The sequence below is a fragment of the Lacerta agilis genome, chromosome 1 (genome assembly GCF_009819535.1).
Source record: "Lacerta agilis isolate rLacAgi1 chromosome 1, rLacAgi1.pri, whole genome shotgun sequence".
In the NCBI taxonomy this organism is placed as follows: domain Eukaryota; kingdom Metazoa; phylum Chordata; class Lepidosauria; order Squamata; family Lacertidae; genus Lacerta; species Lacerta agilis.
In genome coordinates, this window is record NC_046312.1 from 3,620,099 (window position 1) to 3,642,167 (window position 22,069).

Below are 22,069 nucleotides of genomic sequence, written 5' to 3' on the forward strand. Positions count from 1 at the left end.
AGGAAGAGAGTGGATTTCGTTTTATTTTACCAGGTGAATGTTCAGGAATGCAAGATTTGTGGCATGGACCCGGGAGACAAGAAAGCGGGGAGACGGGAACACAAACTGATGCACGCAGCCCTTGCAAAGATGTGGGGTTTCCTGCTTCTTTTTTTGTATCAATGCACCTACAAGTGGATATTTTAAGCACTACCTGAGCACTCTCTCCCCTTCTTAGCGCATCTTTCTCACTGCACGCAAGCAGCCGGCATGTACCTTTTGAGCACACCTATGGCATCGAACGCATAGCACCTGCTGCAATACCCCAGGGTATCAGTTAAAAGCACTTTGGTCCAGCGACTGTGGGACAGATTATAGGGACTTCCTTTTGCACCCCAATTTCCATTCACAGGTCTGTACTTTAAAGATCTGCATCTGAGTGGGTGGGTTTTTGTTTCCGTTCCAGTGCTTCCCCTGGGAAAAGCCACATTTTAATGCCAAATAAGAAGCCGCAGAAAACCAGACTGCCATTTGCCAAAAGCTGGGAGGAAAAAACAACCCATAACAACAGGCTCAGAGACAGAGCTTTAAAATGCAGAAAGGATTTCTGGAGGTCCTCATAGGCAAGTTGGAGCAGGGGCCCCTTTTTTGGGGGGAAGACCCTTGGCAACAAGACGGCCGAGACAGAAACATTAAGACCCCCAGGGACTCTGCTGCCACCATTTTCAACTCACCTCTCTCACCAGACAGGTCCCACACCCTCTGCTAAGGGTTTATCTGATGGGTAACCAATCTTGGGCAACTCCCTTTGTTATCTTTTAAAAAGAGATAAGGATGCAAAAGAGCAGCTTGTTGATTTTATCCTTGCCATTGGTCCCTCCCGGAAACTGGTTTTGCAGGAGGTTCAACAGTAGGCCGTTCTTGGGAGCTTCCAAAAAGTGCCTTAGGACTAGGAATTCCCAGGCTGCCAAGGGAAGGCAAGGAGGGCGAGGGTTCAAGACACTCACAAGCGCCCTTCAACCTTCTTTGCACGTCTGCAGAATTCACGGAATAAGTCAGGTCCCCCTTTCAACGCCAATCAAAGCAGAAATAAAAAGAGCCAAGCCCACAACTTTTAACTACTGTTAGCGCCACTAAACAAGCGTGAGTCTGTCTTGCACAAATCACACAGGACCGCACACTCACTACGCAGGTAGAGCTAACTCTCCGGGGCTCGTGCAAACTCAGACGTGCATCTTTTCGGACGTGTCGTTGGCCAGCATCTCGTCCGCCACGTCCCGGGGCATATTGGGGGGCGGGATCTTCAAATCGGAAGGCTCCACCCCCCAGATGTCCCGGGCGTACTCCTTAATGGTCCGGTCGCTGGAGAACTTCCCCGAGGCGGCGATGTTCCTGATCACCATTTTGGTCCACTCCTTGGCGTTCTGAGGAAAGGAGGCAGGCCAAAAAGAAGAAGCTGACTTGGGAATCGCGAAGTTCTCATTTCCATGTGCAGAGTTCTTTCTGACTGCTCAACAAAACCCTTCGGGCCAAAGCGACGGTTTGTTTCAAGTTCCAACCTAACCCAGCCGCAAGTTTGATGGTAGGGAAATCAGACAGAGTTTTAACTGAAGGAGTGTCTCCAGCCCCATAGTTCAGCCCGGACACTGAGGTCCAGCTCCGAGGGCCTTCTGGCGGTTCCCTCACTGTGAGAAGTGAGGTTGCAGGAAACCAGGCAGAGGGCCTTCTTGGTAGTGGCACCCGCCCTGTGGAACACCCTCCCACCAGGTGTTAAAGAGAACAACAACTACCAGACTTTTAGAAGACATCTGAAGGTAGCCCTGTTTAGGAAAGCTTTTAATGTTTAATAGATTATTGTATTTTAACATTCTGTTGGAAGCCGCCCAGAGTGGCTGGGGAAGCCCAGCCAGATGGGCGGGGCACAAATAAATTATTATTATTATTATTATTATTATTATTATTATTATTATTATTATTATTATTATAATATTTTAATATAATGGTGTCACTATGCCCTCCAACATGTCTCAGCGCAGACATACGTCTTCCGGGCTTCGCTCCTGTCACATGACCTGTGCGAGCACATGGTGCCCACAGTCAGTCAACGGGTATGTGCCACTGTTCTCGGTCTTTACCTTGCAAGAATCAGCAAGAGGAGAACAACACAGGAAGTATAGCATGTAGAAGACGAAAAAAGCACAGGAGGGCAGAGGAAAACTAGGCACCCCCTGATGCCAAGAAGCATGAGAAGATCCCAGGGGTGGACTATGCCTGCAGTTTTCAAATCTTTAAAGGGAATCTCAAAATGCAGGAGTGAAGGAGAAACTTCACTGTACCTGCAGAATTGTAACAAGAAGGGATGGGTTTAAACAACAGGAGGGAGGAGGGAGAACCTGTTTTGGACCCCGATCAGGCAGCATGGCCAATGGCCAGGAATTAAGGGAGTTTTAGTGCAGCAACACCTGGAGGGCCACAGGTGAGTCACACCTGAGCTACAAGGATGCTGATGAAATAACCACAGGTGAGCAAACATGGAGTTAATAAGCACACCCAGGAAACTACAAAAGGCCACATTTTACAAACACAGGTGTGCATGGGAGACGGAAAGTTTGCAGGCCAAATAACTTGTGCATTTATGGCTAGACTAGTTTTTTTCTCTCTCTCTTAAAGTCCCAGGGCAGGTGACAACATTCAAACATAGTATTAAAAGCAGGTTTAAACAACTTATAACCACAAAAAAATACACCTCAGTTGTCCAAAGCCAAAGTAAAGAGGTGAATCTACAGCATTCTCCGGAAGCTGTATAATGAAGGTGCCAGACACACCTCCATGAGGATGGAGTTTCACAGCTTAGGGGCCACAACAGAAAAGGCCCTCTCACCCTGAGCATCTGAGGGCAGGAGAACTACCAAGAGGACCTCCTCTGCTGGACTCAGCACCTGGGATGGTCTGTAGGGAAGGAGGTGGTCCTTATATATTTGGGACCTGAGTCATTTAGGGCATTAAAGGTAAAAGGTAAAGGACCCCAGGACAGTTAAGTCCATTCAAAGGCGACTATGGGGTTGCGACGCTCATCTCGCTTTCAGGCCGAAGGAGCTGGTGTTCGTCTGCAAGCAGCTTTCTGGGTCATGTGGCCAGCATGACTAAACCGCTTCTGGAGCAACAGAACACTGTGACAGAAGCCAAAGCACATGGAAATGCCATTTACCTTCCTGCCGCAGTGGTACCTATTTATCTACTTGCTCTGGCGTGCTTTTGAACTGCTAGGTGGGCAGGAGCTGGGACGGAGCAACGGGAGCTCACCCTGTCGCGGGGATTCGAACCGCCGACCTTCCGATCGGCAAGCCCAAGGGGCTCAGTGGTTTAGACCACAGCGCCACCCGTGTCCCAGGGCATTAAACACCGATGTGAGCACCTCCAACTGGGCCCGGAAATGAATTGACAACCAGTGCAGCTGTTTTAAAACGGGTTATACAAGGGAACGCCCAGCCAGGAATCTGGCAGCAGCATTTTGGACCAGCTTCCTCTCCTCACTGCTGTCCCAGAGGACCATGCATATTGGGAGAACTCCAGAAAAAGGGTTGTGGTGGTGGAGGAGGGGTGCTTTACCCCTTGCGCCATTTCGGAGAATCTGGGAAGATTAGCAATGGCAAGAGGCACCCTTTGGTTTCCCTCCAACCTCCCCTCGCACCTCGCTTGAAAGCACTCCTTACAAATATGGAACAGGCGTTATGCAGTGCCTGGAACGGGGCCAGTTTGGCCGGCCGAAGCGAGTGCGTTTACACAGGGTAAGCCGATCTCAGGAGACCGCTGGCACCAGCCAGACACCCTGCGCCCAGCCCAGCTTACCATGTAGAGTTGACTGACGTTGTCCTGACATTTGACGTAAGCTTCGTAGTCTGCGAAGACTTTGAACCTATTCGAGGAAGGAGTCAGAGCGGGCGTTAGAGGGGCTTGTGTTTGAACAATGAAGACCCTATGCAGGGTACACAACACACACACACACACACACACAGAGAGAGAGAGAGAGAGAGAGAGAAAGGCCTCAGGCCACCATCTATGTCCAATGTCCTGTCAAAATAGAAACAGGGTCCTCAATAGGCCCTGACATCAGGAGCAACTTTTTACCCTTTCTCTCTTTTTATTATTGAATTAACAGTTAATCATACATAAATAATCATAAAAATGTGCTCCCCATTGTAACTCTCCAACCTCCCAAAATTTCAACACCTCTTGCCGTGGTTTGACCCCTTTCCGTTTTAACAATACAAATTCTACAGGCACCCTCCCTATCTCCTCAGAATCATTTCTCCTGCATATTCCCTGCCTTACCTTAATGGCACATCGTTAATTTATCATTAATAGCTCTATCCCAAACCTCTTTGTACCGTTATAACATTTTGTATTCTGCTTGCCCCTTCTGCTTCTTAGCTATAATAATTTGTGCGGCTGTCAATAAATTTGTGAGCCCATGAACCTTCCACCCCCATCGTAAATTGATAATAGTGCTACCTCTGGACTTTTGGTCAGCTTTAACCCTGTAATTTCTGCTATCTCCTTAAACGCCCTTTGCCAAAAAAAACGGTACATATTTACACCCCAGGAAGAACTTTCTGACAGTAAGAGCTGTTCAACAGCGGAGCGGACTCCCTCAGGAAGTTGTGGACTCTCTTTCCTTGGTTTTTAAGCAGAGGCTGGATGGCCACCTGTCAGGGGATGCTTTAGCTAAGATTCCTGCATTGCAGGGGGTTGGACTAGATGACCCTTGGGGGTCCCAATTCTATGTTCCTTAAACTTTTTCCAGAGTGGAGGGTCAGACCCTGCTGGGATTGACACACGCAGCCCAGGCAAGTTACAGAGTGTGGAACAAGCAACCGTTTCCGAGCCAAAGCTGTCAACAGGTTTCTGCAAAGGGGTCCCCACTCACCGGTCATGGTGGAACAACATGTTGACCAAATCTTTGAAAAGGTCGGGCTCCTTTGGTGAAAAGAAGCCACTCTTGATCTGATCCATGGCTTGCTTCAGCTCAGGAAGCCTCTCGTAATATTCCTGAGCTTTGTACCTGATGGAAAGGGGGAAGAAAACCTTTAGCGCACATATTGATGTTCGTTGTTAACTCTCAAGTTAACAAAGCAGTATTCTCAGAGCTATGCAATGTTTAAAAGTTCCTGCATAGCCACGGAGATCTTCATACTGCGTCACAGTCCAACAAACCCAGCCCAGCACTCTTTTTGCTGCGCTGAGGATTCTTTTCCTTCTCATCAGCAGAGTAGCCTTTTCAGCGTTGAAGCGAAGATTGGCATTAGTGTCTGTGTTTATCTCTTCCCAATAAATCAAAGCGAGTCCGTGCTAATTAACAAGATTTATTGACTTTAAAATTGTGGGCTATCAGCCAGGAGAGAAACACTCCCATCCTGGCTGGACGCAGGAAGAGGACTGAATAACTGAGTAGTACGTTTACAAATATCACGTTTGCACAGAGACACAGTTCCCGGATGTTGTGCAAACGTGCTTCCGTGATGCAAGGACGCACAGCAAAGCTTTTAACCCTAAAAGCACTCACTCTCACAATTGAAGACTACCAGTGCCCACATATTATGGTCTGTTACGCGCTCCTGGCTTTGCGGTCACAAGACATCCTCAGCTACCTCAATTAGTTATATCAGGAGAGGCAAACATGTAAACTCCCTTGATTTGATGAGGAAAATCTGTTGGAAGTTCAGCAGCAGGGATCATTTGGTTTGCAACTTAAGGGTTAATTACGTTCATGTGAAAGCCAACTAGTCAAGATGGAGATAGGTGGAGGTATTGTTTCACATGGAGGAATGACATTTACGGAGGTAGCACATGCTCTGACTGGCTGTGCAATTCAGAGGGAGCTTTCCTCTTCAATTTATATAGTGTTTTTGTTCAGTGCTGTCTGGTTTTCGCATCTATCCAGACTCCACCTGTATTAGGCAAACGACCAATTGGTCTAGTCGCAAACGACTCTGGGGTTGTGGCGCTCATCTCACTCTATATGCTGAGGGAGCCGGCGTTTGTCCGCAGACAGCTTCTGGGTCATGTGGCCAGCATGACTAAGCCGCTTCTGGCGAACCAGAGCAGCGCATGGAAATGCCGTTTACCTTCCCACCGGAGCGATACCTATTTATCTACTTGCAATTTGAAGTGCTTTCGAACTGCTAGGTTGGCAGGAGCTGAGACAGAACAAAGGGAGCTCACCCCGTCGCGGGGATTCGAACCGCTGACCTTCTGATCAGCAAGCCCTAGGCTCAGTGGTTTAACCCACAGTGCCACCCCAACTGTAGGTTAACTCAAATTATTGAGCAGTTATTTATCTGCACCATTAACATATGCATGGGTTAACAATCTGATCTTACCATAAGCAAAATCTCTGGATTTTCCATGCATCGGATAAGATCCAATTCAGTGGGCAAGATCAAATTTTTGCAATGAGAAAAGCTCTTGGAACCGGGGGGGATCCATCGGTGCACAATCTGATCCAAATACAGGTCAAGCGAAAAGCATGGACGAGACCTTAGCTTCTGCCATACTCACCCTCTCCGGTCCAGCTCAGCCACATCCTCCACTCTCATGCCAAAGATGAAGAGGTGCTCTTCTCCAGCCTCCTCTGCCATCTCAACGTTGGCACCATCCATCGTCCCAATGGTCAGGGCCCCGTTGAGCATGAATTTCATGTTGCCGGTGCCAGACGCTTCAGTGCCTGCTGTGGAAATCTGCTCCGACAGATCTGTGGCGGGGATCACTGCCAAGAGGGTGCAATTTTAGCCATTCCTGCAGTTCTTTTATTATTATTATTATTATTATTATTATTATTGGTTTCCATTTCTGTCACAGCCAACCATGAGGGCTCGCAGCAGGTAATCAGAAAAACAACAACAACATGCAGAATCAAACAAGCAACTGTGTTATATTGACATATGAAACTGCCTTGCACACAGAGGAAAGGGAAGGGCGTAGCTCAGTGGAGCAACTGGGGGAAAATATCCCAGTTTCAATCTCTGGCACTTTTCAATTTAAAGGCCGAGGGAGAAGCTGTTAAGCACCTTTTCTGCCCAAGAGACCACTCCGAGTTAAGACCAATGGGCTGACCAGCTATAACACTTTCCAGTAGCACCTTAGAGACCAACTAAGTTTGTTACTGGTATGAGCTTTCATGTGCATGCACACTTCTTCAGAAAACTCACACACACAAAAACTCATGCCAGTAACAAACGCGGGTGGGCGCTGTGACTTAAACCACAGAGCCTAGGGCTTGCCGATCAGAAGGTCGGCGGTTTGAATCCCCGCGATGGGGTGAGCTCCCATTGCTCAGTCCCTGCTCCTGCTCCCGTCAAAGTGCAAGTAGATAAATAGGTACCACTCCGGCGGGAAGGTAAACGGTGTTTCTGTGCGCTGCTCTGGTTCGCCAGAAGCTGCTTAGTCGTGCTGGCCACATGACCCGGAAGCTGTACGCCTGCTCCCTCGGCCAGTAAAGCGAAATGAGCGCCACAACCCCAGAGTCATCTGTGACTGGACCTAATGGTCAGGGGTCCCTTTATCATTACCAAGGTGCCACTGGAAGGAATTTTTTTATTTTGTTTTGACTACGGCAGACTAGCATGGCTACCTACCTGTAACTGGTATAACAGTTTCCTTTGCCAAACCATTGACACTGTTTACTATTTACACATACGTCCCAGTGTGGTATATTGGTTAAAGTGTTGGAGTAGGAACTGGGAGAGACCAGGGTTCAAATCCCCATTTAGCTATCAAGCTCACTGACCTTGGTCCAGTCATTGCCTCTTAGCCTAACCTACACCGCAAGGTTGTTGTGGGGATTAAATGAGGAGGGGGACAAAGGTGGGATATACCGTATTTTCCAGCGTATAAGACGATCCCCAACTTTTCCAGTTAAAATATAGAGTTTGAGAGATACTCGACCGCAGATTCTCCACCCAGCGTATAAGACGACCCCCGACTTTTGAGAAGATTTTCCTGGATTAAAAAGTAGTCTTATACGCCAGAATATACAGTAAATGTAATCAATCAATCCATCAATTGTTTAAGATCTGTTAATGAAGCTCGAATGCAAGCCCTCTGTCGTGTGAAGACTGGATTCCGCAAACAGACATGGACCTGAGATAGTCGTCGGTCGTCGTCATCAATTTGAATGGTTCTTCTCTGAGCAGAACTTAGCTGGATACAACCCAGTGGGCCCCAGAGCACTCTCACCTCCTTCGGTTTCCAGCAATTGGTGTTCACAGATGGAGTTGAACAATATCTAGAGGACCACAGGTATGTTCCCCTGCCCTCAACATTTTAGTCAAAGGAAGAGGGCAGTAAAAGTGTCGTAGGGAAAGCCAATCAAGTGCTGTTTGAAACACATTTTGACTCTTAGGCACATTTGCCAGGAGAAATGATTCAAGGCTTTTAGACACCAGCTCTTGCCAGCGACGGACGATGCTGGCTTTACCTTTCTCGGCCAACGAGACTCTGTAGTTTTCCAGGAAGATGACCTTCAGCTTGTTCCCCACCACAGGGTCGTTGTTGACCACGTGGCCCACGGAGGTGATGAGCTTGATGATCATCTTGGCCACGTAGTAGCCGGGAGCAGCCTGCAGGGAGGCAGAAAGGCAAGCGCTTAGAAGGAACAGTGGCAACTGGGCACCCTTGCGCTTCCCCCTAACCTCCCTGAAACCAGGACCCTCCAGATGCTTTCGAGATGTATTTTTGTTTTGTTTAAGCAGACTTTTCAGATGCACAAATTCCCCATCAGCACCTCACACTCGCCTTTTGCGGTGGTGGTGGGTGGTTAAGTACCGTATATGAATTAGGGAGGTGTTTTTTCTCATCTTCCATAACACTAGCACTTTGGATGGGTAGCAGCATCAGGAGAGGTGAATCATAGAAGCCTAGAGTTGGAAGAGACCACAAGGGCCATCCAGTCCAACCCCCTGCCAAGCAGGAAACACCATCAAAGCATTCCTGACAGATGCCTGTCAAGCCTCCGCTTAAAGACCTCCAAAGAAGGAGACTCCACCACCCTCCTTGGCAGCAAATTCCACTGTCCAACAGCTCTTACTGTCAGGAAGTTCTTCCTAATGTTTAGGTGGAATCTTCTTTCTTGTAGTTTGAATCCATTGCCCCGTGTCCGCTTCTCTGGAGCAGCAGAAAACAACCTTTCTCCCTCCTCTAGATGACATCCTTTGATATATTTGAACATGGCTATCATATCACCCCTTAACCTTCTCTTCTCCAGGCTAAACATACCCAGCTCCCTAAGCCGTTCCTCATAAGGCATCGTTTCCAGGCCTTGGACCATTTTGGTTGCCCTCTTCTGAACACCTTCCAGCTTGTCAGTATCCTTCTTGAACTGTGGTGCCCAGAACTGGACACAGTATTCCAGGTGAGGTCTGACCAGAGCGGAATATAGTGGTACTATTACCTCCCTTGATCTAGATGCTATACTCCTATCCCTTCACACAGGGCTTAATTATTCATCTGTGGAACTCCCTCCCACAAGATGTGGTATGTTGGCCACTGACAAGTCCAAGGAAGGCAGGCAAGCAGGCAGGCACTTCCAAGGGCAGCCCAAAAGGGGCACCCCAGCAGATCCTAGGCTGCCCCTTCTCGAAATGTGCAGCGCAAACCCATCACTTACTTTGCCGCCAATGATCACCGTCCGGGGCACAAACAGTTTCATGGGGTCTCTCTTGATGCCTGTGGAAGAGAAAGGAGAACACAAAATGAGACCCAGTGTGGTGCAGTGGTTAAGAGCGGTGGACTTGTAATCTGGTGAACCGGGTTCGCTTCCCCGCTCCTCCACATGCAGCTGCTGGGTGACCTTGGGCTAGTCACACATCTCTGAAGTCTCTCAGCCCCACTCACCCCACAGAGTGTTTGTTGTGGGGGAGGAAGGGAAAAGGAGATTGTGAGCCACTTTGAGACTCCTTAAGGAGAGTGAAAGGCAGGATATCAAGTCCAAACTCCTCTTCTTCTTTTCCACCAAGAAACCTAGGTGAGGCTGTCACTGCCTACTAACCATGAACGCCCAGCTGCCCCCGTGCCGTTACTCACGGTTGTACATGGTGATGATGTGCAGGCAGTTCATGAGCTGGCGCTTGTATTCGTGGATCCTCTTGACCTGGACGTCAAACATGGAAGACGGGTTGATCTTCACCTTGTATTCCTTCTCCAAATACTGGGCAAACTTGACCTTGTTCTCCTGAGAGAGCAGAGAGAAGGTGCAATTGTTCAAAGCAGCAGCAAAGATAGCATATATAAGGCATGGGCTGAGGGCACCGGATGCAGCAGCCACCTGCCTGATGCCATTCCCGGGACATCGTTTTTATTGTGCATGAATGACGCTCTGCGCTCATGACAATATTGGCGTGGTTACACAACCCTAATTTTCAACACCATTTGCACCTGCAAATGTTTCAGAGCCAACTGGGGCCCGTCCCTTAATCTTCTGCCAAAATCCCGCAACTTTTCATAGCACAGAAGTTTTGCTGCCATGTAATGTAAGGCTTCCCCCCTCCCGAAGGAAACATTTGGGGGAAGTGGACTCGTGTGCGAACAGTGCCGGATTTATGAACAGTAAATCCTAAACAAGCTATAGCTTAGGGCCCCACTCTCTTGGGGGCCCACAAAAAATGTAAAGGGGGAAAAAAAACCTGGATGTACATTTCCAAAATATAAGATGAAAAACAAATAAAATAAAACCTGCATACAGCAAGTGTTTTGTGTTGTGTAGGCTCCTACGATGTAAGTCATGGGTCCCACCTGCTAGCCTGCACCCTAAAATATCACTGGTTTGCTCCTTTCTATATATAGGGTGCCTACATTCTGCATGGACGGGTTGCACGGCAACATTTGCAAATGGCTTAGATACCTATTAGGTCCATAAATGACCATATAGCATATATTCATCAACACAAAAACAGCGACAATTTGTTGTTGACTGCTGGATATATAAAGGGCCCATTACTTTCAGTAGCTTAGGGCCACATCAAACCTAAATCTGGCCCTATGTGCAGACAATCCAGTACAAATCCACCACTAATGTACTACTGTACTGTAAGGTCCGTGGGGTGGTTGCTCGCGAGTAATCAGGCAAGACTCCAAACCGTCTTTCAACAGGTTTATGGTGCATGCTATTTACAGTGCAGAGCTACAAGTTCATGTCTGTATCAGTCACTCGCAGAATCCGGGAGTGGCCCCTTCCGGCTGTGACCCCAACATAAGAGTTTCGGTATCCCAAATCTCTGCCTCCGCTGCTTGCATTTCACCCCTCTGCGCACTTGGGGTGCCGGAAATGGTGTGTCTCCCTCCTCTTTGTTCAGATCAGGTCTCTCCATTGCTGAATTGCAACTCATTACCAAACTTAAAACCATGGAGAGACCTGGTCTGAACAAAGACATTGGATTCTTATCTCATTATACATGACAAAGCTATCTTTAGCCATCTCACCCCTTGCTTTTTCCTTTAAGACTAATTGCAGTCGTTAACAGTCGTCAAGAGGGTTTCCACACCTATCAGCCAATCACCCATCCCCACCACCCTTCTGAGTAATACCCTTCCTCACTCTCTCACTATATATAAGGGTCTGGTGACTTCTGTTTCGGTGTATCTGAAGAAGTGTGCATGCACACAAAAGCTCATACCAAGAACAAACTTAGTTGGTCTCTAAGGTGCTACTGGAAGGAATTTGTTCATTTTTTTAGTTTTAGTTTTAAACTGTGTGTCTGTTTGCCATCCTGAGCAAACTTGGGCTCTTTGTAGGAAAGGAGGGAGATAAATGCAAAAATCACTTCCCCCCGCCTTTACTGACATTATGATCACTTCGAAGTGTTCTTAATATGGCGCTTCATAGTGTTCGTTTGGCATCTTGTGAGCCACTTTGAGCACTGCTGTGGGAAAGTGGCACGCAAGAAAACTGATGATGACGCCGCCGGCAAGGATCAAGGGCTGTGTGGCTATTTCCCAACCTTGGCCACCATGTTTTCTTGACGTGAAGTCCAGCATCTCCCAGGAATCTCGGGAGCAGAGACCTGCCTCCTCTCAAGCCGCAGCATCGACAAGAAGATGCCTAGCTCCTCTACTTGCTTACCTGTTTGACTTTGGACACTTCCCGGATGAAAAGCTCGTCATTAGCAAACCGGTGCAGCTTCGTCAGCTGGCTCAGGTCCTTGACGTACTCCTCTCCTATTTTCTGTAAAATAATAATAAACAACAACAACAACAACAACAATAATAATAACAATAATTTATTTATACCCCGCCCATCTGGCTGGGTTTCCCCAGCCACTCTGGGTGGCTTCCAACAGAATGTTAAAATACAATAGTCTATTAAACATTAAAAGCTTCCCTAAACAGGGCTGCCTTCAGGTGTCTTCTAAAAGTCTGGTAGTTGTTTTTCTCTTTTGACACCTGGTGGGAGGGTGTTCCACAGGGCAGGTGCCACCACCGAGAAGGCCCTCTGCCTGGTTCCCTGTAACCTTCCTTCTCGCAGGTAGGGAACCCCCAGAAGGCCCTTGGAGCTGGACCTTTGTGTCCAGGCAGAATGAGGGGGGTGGAGACGCTCCTTCAGGTATACTGGACTGAGGCCATTTAGGGCTTTAAAGGTCAGCACCAACACTTTGAATTGTGCTCGGAAACGTACTGGGAGCCAATGTAAGTCTTTCAAAACTGGTGTTATGTGGTCTCAGCGGCCGCTCCCAGTCACCAGTCTAGCTGCCGCATTCTGGATTAGTTGTAGAAGCGGGGGGCTTGAGTCATCCAGACCACCCGTCTCAAGACAAGCAGCATTTCCGGGGTATCTGCTCACCTCCCCCCCAAAAATGACCTTTCCCTGCCTCTTACCATGCCAGCCTTACATGCGCCCACCTGACCACTTCGATCGGTGGAATTGGCACCACTACAGGCGTTGCAAAACACCCGGTCTGCATTTGTAAGAACTTGATAGTTTAGTGCGGCAGAACTTTGGAACTCCCTGCCTATTGAGATCAGGCAGGTGCCTTCACTGTACTCTTTTCGGCGCCTGCTAAAAACATTCCTGTTTAGACAAACCTACTCATCACATGCTTAGAAATTTGAGGTAGTTTGGACCTCTTTTAGAATTTTAACTTTTGTATGTCTTGAAGTAGAGTTGTGAATTTTTCTTGATTTTACTGTGGACAAGCAAACCGTTTTAAATATTAGCTATAATCTTTAGCAAATCTGTTGTAAACTGTTTTGAGGTTGTTTTTTTTTACAATCAAATGATGTATATGTTTTATGAACTAAATGCATAAATAAATAAATAAATAAATATTTTTTTAAAATAGCATGCCTCTGTTTCCCTATGAAAATGGTAGGGAAAGCTATGTTCAGATACTGCCCCAAATATCATCACTTTACTACTGTGATTTTCTGGGTTAGAGGGGCTGCAGACTAATTTTTCCTGGAACCAAATAACACAGAAATGAGCTCTGGATGCATGCTACATTCCAGAATACTAGAAGTTTTTTAGAAGTGCCTTTTGCATCATGTGAAAGCTCAAATACAACATGGAAATTAACAGGGAAATGGCATAAACTGCTGCCCAAAAGCAGCCTTATTGCTGTCCAAGTTACACCAGGACACAATCCACCTTGATGGATACGGTGCAATTTCTGCCAAAGCAAAGTCCACTGCAGGTGGGCCACTTACCTCTGCAATTAACTCTGCGAGTCCCGGGTTGCATAGCAGGAGCCACCGCCGAGGTGTGATGCCGTTGGTTTTATTCTGAAACTTCTCTGGCTCCACCTCTGCAAAGTCCTTGAACCTGCGCAGGAAGGAAGTTCTCGGTTCAGTGGCTGGGGAAACGCAGCCAGATGTGTGGGGTATAAATAGTAAATTATTATTGTTATATCATCAAGATTTCTTGGCTAACAATGCATCATAGAGTCTTTTGCTGGATCAGGCCAAAGGGGGGCCCATCTCATCCAGCATCCTGTTTGCACAGTGGCCGATCAAATGACCCAAAGGGAAACTCATGAGTAGGACTTAAGTGCAACAGCAGCTCTCTTCACTTGAGAGCCAGTGTGGTGTAGTGGTTAAGAGCAGTAGACTCGTAATCTGGTGAACCGGTGGCCACCCAACCTCTGCTTAAAAACCTCCCGGGAAGGAGAGTCCACAGCCACTGTCTCTTTAGAGAGCCAGCAGTGGTGTAGTGGTTAAGAGCAGTGGACTCGTAATTTGGTGAACCGGGTTCGCTTCCCCGCTCCTCCACATGCAGCTGCTGGGTGACCTTGGGCTAGTCACACTTCTCTGAAGTCTCTCAGCCCCACTCACCTCACAGAGTGTTTGTTGTGGGGGAGGAAGGAAAGCAGATTGTTAGCCGCTTTGAGACTCCTTCGGGTAGTGATAAAGCGTGTGTGTGTGTGTGCGTATGTACTATTTTGGGGCTGCGATCTCACGGATATTTTTCACTGCGATTTACTTCTTTTTTATTTACAGGTAGTTAGCCGTGTTGGTCTGCCATAGTCAAAACAAAATAAAAAAATCCTTCCAGTAGCACCTTAGAAACCAACTAAGTTTGTTCTTTTTTATTGCCAGTTTTATTGGTCTTTGCATTGCACGATGGGTTTACTTTCCGTTTTCTTGTGCTCTGGTTCAGAGGAAGGGTTGGGTGGGAAAGCACCAAACGAAATGGAGGCGATTACAGAAGTTCCTCTGAAGTACACAACAGAAACAAAAACCACCAGACCCCCCCCCAAAAATGGAAAGGAAACCACAATACCTCAACTGTCAAAGGTACTGACTACAAAGAAACAGTGACCAAGGAAAGGTAGAAGGAGAGGAGGAAATGTTATGGGGGAAGCCGACCTTTCTCCACAGGGGGACGGCTGCAGACATTTCCTCTTGCCCAATCCTACAATCTGCACATGCTCAGGGGCTCTAGAGTTCTGTCTTCAACCACCACCCAACTGGCCCAGTGGCCAAGCACCAAGAAGCCCACCTTGGATCTTAACCCTTGCTCCAGATTTTGGCAGTGCCTCCACGCCCGCCCACTTGGGCCCCGCGGAAATCCCCGCCCGCCGGTACTCACACTTGCGACTTGATGATATCCGAGTGGATCTTGGCGACCCCGTTGACAGCATGCGAGCCCACGATGCAGAGGTGCGCCATGTTGATGCGTTTTATGCCTTCCTCTTCGATCAGGGACATCCGCCGGAGGCGGTCCACGTCCTTTGGAAACATGGCTCTGATTCTCTGAGCAGGGACAAGGAAGGAAAGGCGGCTCAGGCCCTCGCAGCACTCCAAAAGGATGCCAAAATATGCCCAACCCAGTTCCGAAGCTCCCTGGAGAGCCCACCACACGACAGCAGACCCTTGAGCTTGAAAGGGGTGTGTGTGTGTGTCACAGAACTACAGGTGGAACTCGAAAAATTTGAATACCGTGGAAAAGTCCTTTTATGTAAGCAATTGTTTTCATTAGCTACTGGAGTTTAATATATGAGATAGACTCATGACATGCAAGCAAGATATGTCAAGCTTCTTAAGATTTAGTGACAGGAGTATAACGTATTCCTGGACACCGCAGAGTTAGACGCAGCCTTTTCTGGAAGCTTCTGGCTGTTGTGTAATTAACTGGACAGCACAACGCAGGAACTCAGCAACTCACTGGATAACTATATACAGTATTTATTGAAGCAACTAGTATCCATAAGTTACTATGTACAGACTTTACAAAATAAAAGAAACAAAACATAAAATATTTTCCTCTCTGTCTCTCTCTCTCTCTACACTGACCACTTTCTCCACAGCAACACCTGTACCACACACTAACCACACAAGCTCTCACACAGAGCTCAGTCTTTAGGAACTCATTGACCAATCACAGGTCGTTGCTAAGGGTCTGAGAGAGAGCAGATCTGGGCTTTCTGCCAACTAGTAATTGCTTGAAGATAGACAGCTGAATTTCTGCACGTAGGCAATTTGAAAACTCTAACAAAGCCTTTATTTGTTATAATTGTGATGATTATGGCGCGCAGCTGATGAAAACCCCAAAGTTGAAATTGTGAATTCGGGGTTCCCATCAGCTGTACGCCATAATCGTCACAATTATAACAAATAAAGGCTTGACATATCTCACTTTGCGTGTCATGAGTCTATCTCAAACATTAGTTTCACCTTTCAAGTTGAATTACTGAAAGAAATGACCCTTTCCACGATATTCTAATTTTTCGAGTTTCACCTGTAGTATTTCCGCATTGCAGGGGGTTGGACTAGACGGGGGTCCCTTCCGACCCTACAATTCTGTTCCCCGATTTGTGTATTTTTTAGTTTGCGCGTTTCTTCCCCTTTCGCTTTATTAATTCATTCCTATGCCACCCTCTCAAAATACCAGGGATTTTAGGTCAAGATTTGCCAAAGAAAATAAAGAATTTATTTATGTATGCTACAACTTAGGCAAGAGTTCTGCTAGCACAAGGCTGGAAGAAGGAGGAAATTCTAACAAAGGAACAATGGAGAGAAAAGCCGATGAACTATGCGGAACTGGAAGGACAACTGTGACTTTAAGGAAGAATGGATTTTTTTTTTTTTTACAAACTATTTAAAAAGACAACAAAGAGACTTGGATTCATTGGCAGGCTTTGCATAAACATACACAGTTTTCAATAGTAGAATATGAATGGACATGGAAATGATATGTACAATTGTATAACATGCAGAAAAAATATGAATAAATAAATCAGAGAAGGGAGCGGAGGGAAGTCCAAGTGGGTGGGAACGGAGGGGGGTGGGAACGGGGTAAAATGTAATTGGTTGTTGTATTGATAAATTGTATTGATTTAAAAAAATTTCTCAATAAAAATATTCAAAAAAACAACAACAATAACATCAGGGCACTGCATACACCACTTTGTATACAAGGAAACATAATATGCCACTAAAAACCAGTACAAAATGTTCATTAAAATAACTGTCTAATAATAAGAAAAAGGTTTTAAACAGCGGCATGGGCTGGTGGTGTAAAAAGGGACATCTGGAAGTCCAATAAGTGAGGATGGCTGCCGGTGGTTGGCTAGGCGAGTATCCCACAGATTTTGTTGTTCAGTCGTTCAGTCGTGTCCGACTCTTCGTGACCCCATGGACCAGAGTACGCCAGGCACGCCTATCCTTCACTGCCTCTCGCAGTTTGGTCAGACTCATGTTAGTAGCTTCGAGAACACTGTCCAACCATCTCGTCCTCTGTCGTCCCCTTCTCCTTGTGCCCTCCATCTTTCCCAACATCAGGGTCTTTTCCAGGGAGTCTTCTCTTCTCATGAGGTGGACAAAGTACTGGAGCCTCAACTTCAGGATCTGTCCTTCCAGTGAGCACTCAGGGCTGATTTCTTTAAGGATGGATAAGTTTGATCTTCTTGCAGTCCATGGGACTCTCAAGAGTCTCCTCCAGCAACATAATTCAAAAACATCAATTCTTCGGCGATCAGCCTTCTTTATGGTCCAGCTCTCACTTCCGTACATTACTACTGGGAAAACCATAGCTTTAACTATACGGACCTTTGTCGGCAGGGTGATGTCTTTGCTTTTTAAGATGCTGTCTAGGTTTGTCATTGCTTTTCTCCCAAGAAGCAGGCGTCTTCTAATTTCCTGACTGCTGTCACCATCTGCAGTGATCATGGAACCCAAGAAAGTAAAATCTCTCACTGCCTCCATTTCTTCCCCTTCTATTTGCCAGGAGGTGATGGGACCAGTGGCTATGATCTTAGTTTTTTTGATGTTGAGCTTCAGACCATATTTTGCGCTCTCCTCTTTCACCCTCATTAAAAGGTTCTTTAATTCCTCCTCACTTTCTGCCATCAAGGTTGTATCATCAGCGTATCTGAGGTTGTTGATATTTTTTCCGGCAATCTTAATTCCGGTTTGGGATTCATCCAGCCCAGCCTTTCGCATGATGTGCCTATCCCACAGATAGGCAACACAAATTTCCTGACTTTTGTCAAGATGCAGAAAGACTTAACAGTGCTCTTCCGGATGATCTCAGAGATTGGGCTGGGATTTTAGGGGCTCGGGTGGTCCTTAAAGTATCCTGGACCCACGTTGTTCAGGGCTCAAGGTGCCACAGCAAGGTTGAGGAAAGGTTGCATTAGAGTGAGGGGGCAGGAAGCATGGGCCCTCACTCCGACTTGGCTTCTGTTCTCATTGGGTTATACCTGGTGGTGCCTGAAGCCAAATCGGAGCGAGGGCAACCCCTTCTTGCGCTCCCCTCTGGCACCCTGTGGGCAAGAGAAAAACCATCCTGGAATCCAGTGAGCCATTGGGGACTATGAGCTCCAGCCTAGGAAAACAGGGCAAAGGCATCTACACCATTAAATGGCTCTCCAGGAAATCACTTCCGCTGCCTTTCCGCCCGGAATCACGGCATTCGGCTTTAAAATCAGGACTGGGGACAACGGCGACCCAGCCCTACTTACGTCCAGGTGCCTCTGGTTGATTTCATAGATGATCTGGAGGTGTCTGGGCAGCAGGTTCTCCACCAGCTCCACCGGCCAGCGCTCAAGGGCTTCGGGGAGAACCGTGTGGTTCGTGTAGGCAAAAGTCCGCGTGGTGATGTCCCAGGCCTAGGATTTATGAGAGTGAGAGAGAAGGACAGTGAGCAGGGCAAGGAAAGGAAACAGGAGGCTGAAGTGGCTCAGCGGCAGAGCATCTGCTTCGCATTGAGAAGGTCCCAGGTTCAATCCCCAATGGGGGATAGAATACGTATTTTAGGTAGCCCAGATTAAAAGTGGAAAACCTGAACTCAGGGCTTTTTTTGTGTGTGACAGTGCTCACTGGTACGGAGTGCCAGTGTCAAGGTTAAAAGGCACCCTGTACTATTTAAACAGGGTTCAAGCAAGTTGGCAACTCGAATGAAGCAGAAGCACCATGTGTGGTGTAGTGGTTAAGAGCGGTGGACTCTTAATCTGGTGAACCGGGTTCGCATCCCCGCTCCTCCACATGCAGCTGCTGGGTGACCTTGGGCTAGTCACACTTCTCTCTGAAGTCTCTCAGCCCCACTCACCTCACAGAGTGTTTGTTGTGGGGGAGGAAGGGAAAAGGAGAATGTGAGCCGCTTTGAGACTCCTTCGGGTAGTGATAAAGCGGGATATCAAATCCAAACTCTTCTTCTTCTTCTTCACCATGGCTAACTTATGCATTTGGCAACCTAGTAAGCCAATGCTTGCTTGAGACATTTATGACATACCCTATTGGCCAGAATATAAGCCGCACCTGCAAATAAGGCGCACCTTTAAAATTTGGCAGCTTGGGGGAAGCTTGGGAGCTGCAGACAGGATGGGCGCCGTTGACCCATGCTCCCAGGCTGCTCTCTGGGGGGGGGGGGGAGAGCCGCGCCACTTTCCCAGTGGCCTCCCCCCCCCCGACAGCTCAGGGGAGGCTTGGGAGCAGTGGGTGGGCTGGGTGCTGTTGCACTTTGCTCCTGAGCTGCATGGGGGGGGGGAGTCGTGACTATAAGCCACACTTTAACTTTTCACGATTGATCGTAAAGGGGGGGGGGGTTAGTGTGGCTTATATTCGGGCCAATATGGTACATAAAAGGTAAAGGGTCCCCTCACCATTTGGTCCAGTCGTGTCCGACTCTGGGGTTGCAGCGCTCATCTCACTTTAATGGCTAAGAGAGCCGGCGTACAGCTTCCAGGTCATGTGGCCAGCATGACTAAGCCGCTTCTGGCGAACCAGAGCAGCGCACAGAAACGCTGTTTACCTTCCTGCCGGAGTGGTACCTATTTATCTACTTGAACTTTGACGTGCTTTCAAACTGCTAGGTTGGCAGGAGCAGGGACCGAGCAACGGGAGCTCACCCCGTTGCAGGGATTCGAACCGCCGACCTTCTGATCGGCAAGCCCTAGGCTCTGTGGTTTAAAAGTGTTGTACATACAACACTTTTAAAATCAAGCCTCTTAATTCTGCTCTATCCTTTCCTTTGAAAGTAACTAGACTGAAAATCTACCATAATAGATGACGATTGCAGCTCACTAGCAGTTTGTTGCAACCTTGAAGATAAGGAGTCTTGGGAAACTGCTTAGCGACCGCATAGCTGAAAGAAGACAATGGGTTAGTGTGTGTACAGTATGTTTGCATGGTTTTTGCTTGCAGAGGCTGCAAACGAAGAAGCAGGTGGGGCAGGTAAATATGAGATTTGGAGTTGAAGGTGGTCTGAACTTTGCTGGACCTGTATCCCCATGCATGCAAAGAGGACCATATTGGAGACACTTTGACCCCTACAGCCTGGATCTGAGCAATGAATAATGCTAATGGCATTCTGGTTCCTGGGGGAGAGGGCTTCATTCTGCACCCCATGTCTCTCTAAAAACCACTCCCCCTCTCTCTCAGACCCTTGCTCTATTTAGCTGGCCTTGCAAGCGGGAGGGTGGTGCTGAGTTCAGGTTCTGCTCCTGAGGCTCCCCAAGAGACACCTGGTTGGCCACTATTAAAACGGGGGGGCTGGACCAGATTGGCCATTGGCCTGATCCAGCAGCCAGGCTCTTCTGAAAGCCGAGCCCTTCCAGCCCTTTATCCCTGGAAAGAAAAAGAAGCGACCTGGAAGACTGTTCCAAACCTTGTCCCATGGCAGCTTTTCAATGTCCAAAAACACTCTCATCAGCTCGGGGATAGCCAGGGCGGGATGGGTGTCGTTCAGCTGGATGGCAACCTGCAAATGCAGAAGGAAATAATGAGAACGGAACAATTCATCTGGACCCCCAAATTGGCCGGTTAGCTGCTAAGAGGAGAGACGCTGGAGGTTAAGTCTACCTTGGACAGAACTCATTGCTGGGTTTTTCTGCTCCCTCCCTCCCAGCCGTGCAGAGAATGGTTCTCGCTGCTCTGCACATGTTCAGAGGAAATCATCAGTTTGCATTTCTTGGTGCAGGAAGTATTGATCTGATGGGTAGAGATCTTTCCTATTCTAGTAAATTCAAGAGGGTTCTGCAAGCTTCTCTGTGTAAAAGAAACAAGCAGAAGGTCCATGATTGTTTGGGTTATACCTTCAGAGAAGCCGAGAACAGCTGGCTGAAACTGGTTCTCTTATCTCTCTATAAAAACTTTCTCTTTCCATTTCTCTTCCTTCTGGTGTGGTGTTCTGTACGTAGGATGCTATAGTGTTAAGGTTTCAGATTTATCGTAAGTTACTGTAAGTTTAAGTTAAATCTGCTGCAACTGGATTTCTTATGGACGGTGCCAATCCAGAATGTATTGGATTTGTGACCATTATGCTCATTTGCCTTCAGTAACAGTAAAGCTCTGCCGGGTGAAATACAATTGCCTCTGGTCTATTTTTTGGGAATCCTGCAACGTGTTTAAGTTTTTACTCTGCTAACTATACGTTGGGAGTTCTGCTCTGGATCAATATTGAGTAGAATTCAATGACATACAGTATATTTATTATCAGGATGGCTGTCTCCCTCTCCCTAGCTACTGATGCGATATTGTTACATGAGCTGTAACAAGGTCTGGATATTGTTACATGAGCTGTTGGGGAGCTTTCACTAACATTTTTGAGGTGAGTTAATTGCTGATTCCTATTTAGTGTTATGATGAAGTGACACCATACTTTTAAATGTATTGTGATTGTACTACTGTACTTAAGACAGTTTGGTTTTTACGTTGAGTCGCTTTCAGGGCAGATGCATATAATGAATTATGTAAATACGGCTGCATACATACCACATACATTGGTGCCTTGCAAGACGAAATTAATTCGTTCCGCGAGTGCTGTCGTATAGCGGAAATTTCGTCTTGCGAAGCATGGTCAGAGGAAGCATGGTTTTACGGGGTGGGGGGATCACAAAACGTTTTCGTTTTGCGAGTCACGGCCATAGGAAAATTGGTTTTGCGAGTCACCCTTTCGTTAGCGAATGCCTTTTGTCTAGCGAGGTACCGCTGCATTTAAAGCACCTTAAAGGAACCTAGCTTCCCCCAAATGCATCCTGGGAACTGAGGTGTGCTAAGGGTGCTGGGAACTGTGGCTCTGTGAGAGGTAAACTACAGTTCCCAGGGATCTTTGGGGAAAACCAGGTGCTTTAAATTCCTGCCTTGCAGGGGGTTGAACTAGATG

The 22,069-nt window shown here is 47.4% G+C and overlaps 1 protein-coding gene across 2 annotated transcripts in view; it reads right to left on the reverse strand.

The window, feature by feature from the left end:
• Positions 1 to 7: 7 nt before the first annotated feature.
• Positions 8 to 22,069, reverse strand: part of PYGL (glycogen phosphorylase L) — a 50,572-nt gene continuing 28,510 nt past the window's right edge. Inside the window, exons 9-20 of one of the 2 annotated variants that reach the window (XM_033162001.1) lie at positions 20,573 to 20,665; positions 18,429 to 18,575; positions 15,056 to 15,219; positions 13,675 to 13,789; positions 12,095 to 12,196; positions 10,060 to 10,207; positions 9,644 to 9,702; positions 8,456 to 8,597; positions 6,538 to 6,745; positions 4,907 to 5,041; positions 3,829 to 3,895; positions 8 to 1,403 (exon numbers count right to left, since the gene is read on the reverse strand). In XM_033162001.1, the coding sequence (XP_033017892.1) occupies positions 1,203 to 1,403; positions 3,829 to 3,895; positions 4,907 to 5,041; positions 6,538 to 6,745; positions 8,456 to 8,597; positions 9,644 to 9,702; positions 10,060 to 10,207; positions 12,095 to 12,196; positions 13,675 to 13,789; positions 15,056 to 15,219; positions 18,429 to 18,575; positions 20,573 to 20,665 (1,581 nt within the window). In that variant the 3' untranslated portion in view covers positions 8 to 1,202. The remainder of the gene's footprint in view (positions 1,404 to 3,828; positions 3,896 to 4,906; positions 5,042 to 6,537; positions 6,746 to 8,455; positions 8,598 to 9,643; positions 9,703 to 10,059; positions 10,208 to 12,094; positions 12,197 to 13,674; positions 13,790 to 15,055; positions 15,220 to 18,428; positions 18,576 to 20,572; positions 20,666 to 22,069) is intronic. The other variant, XM_033161909.1, reaches the window with a different exon arrangement.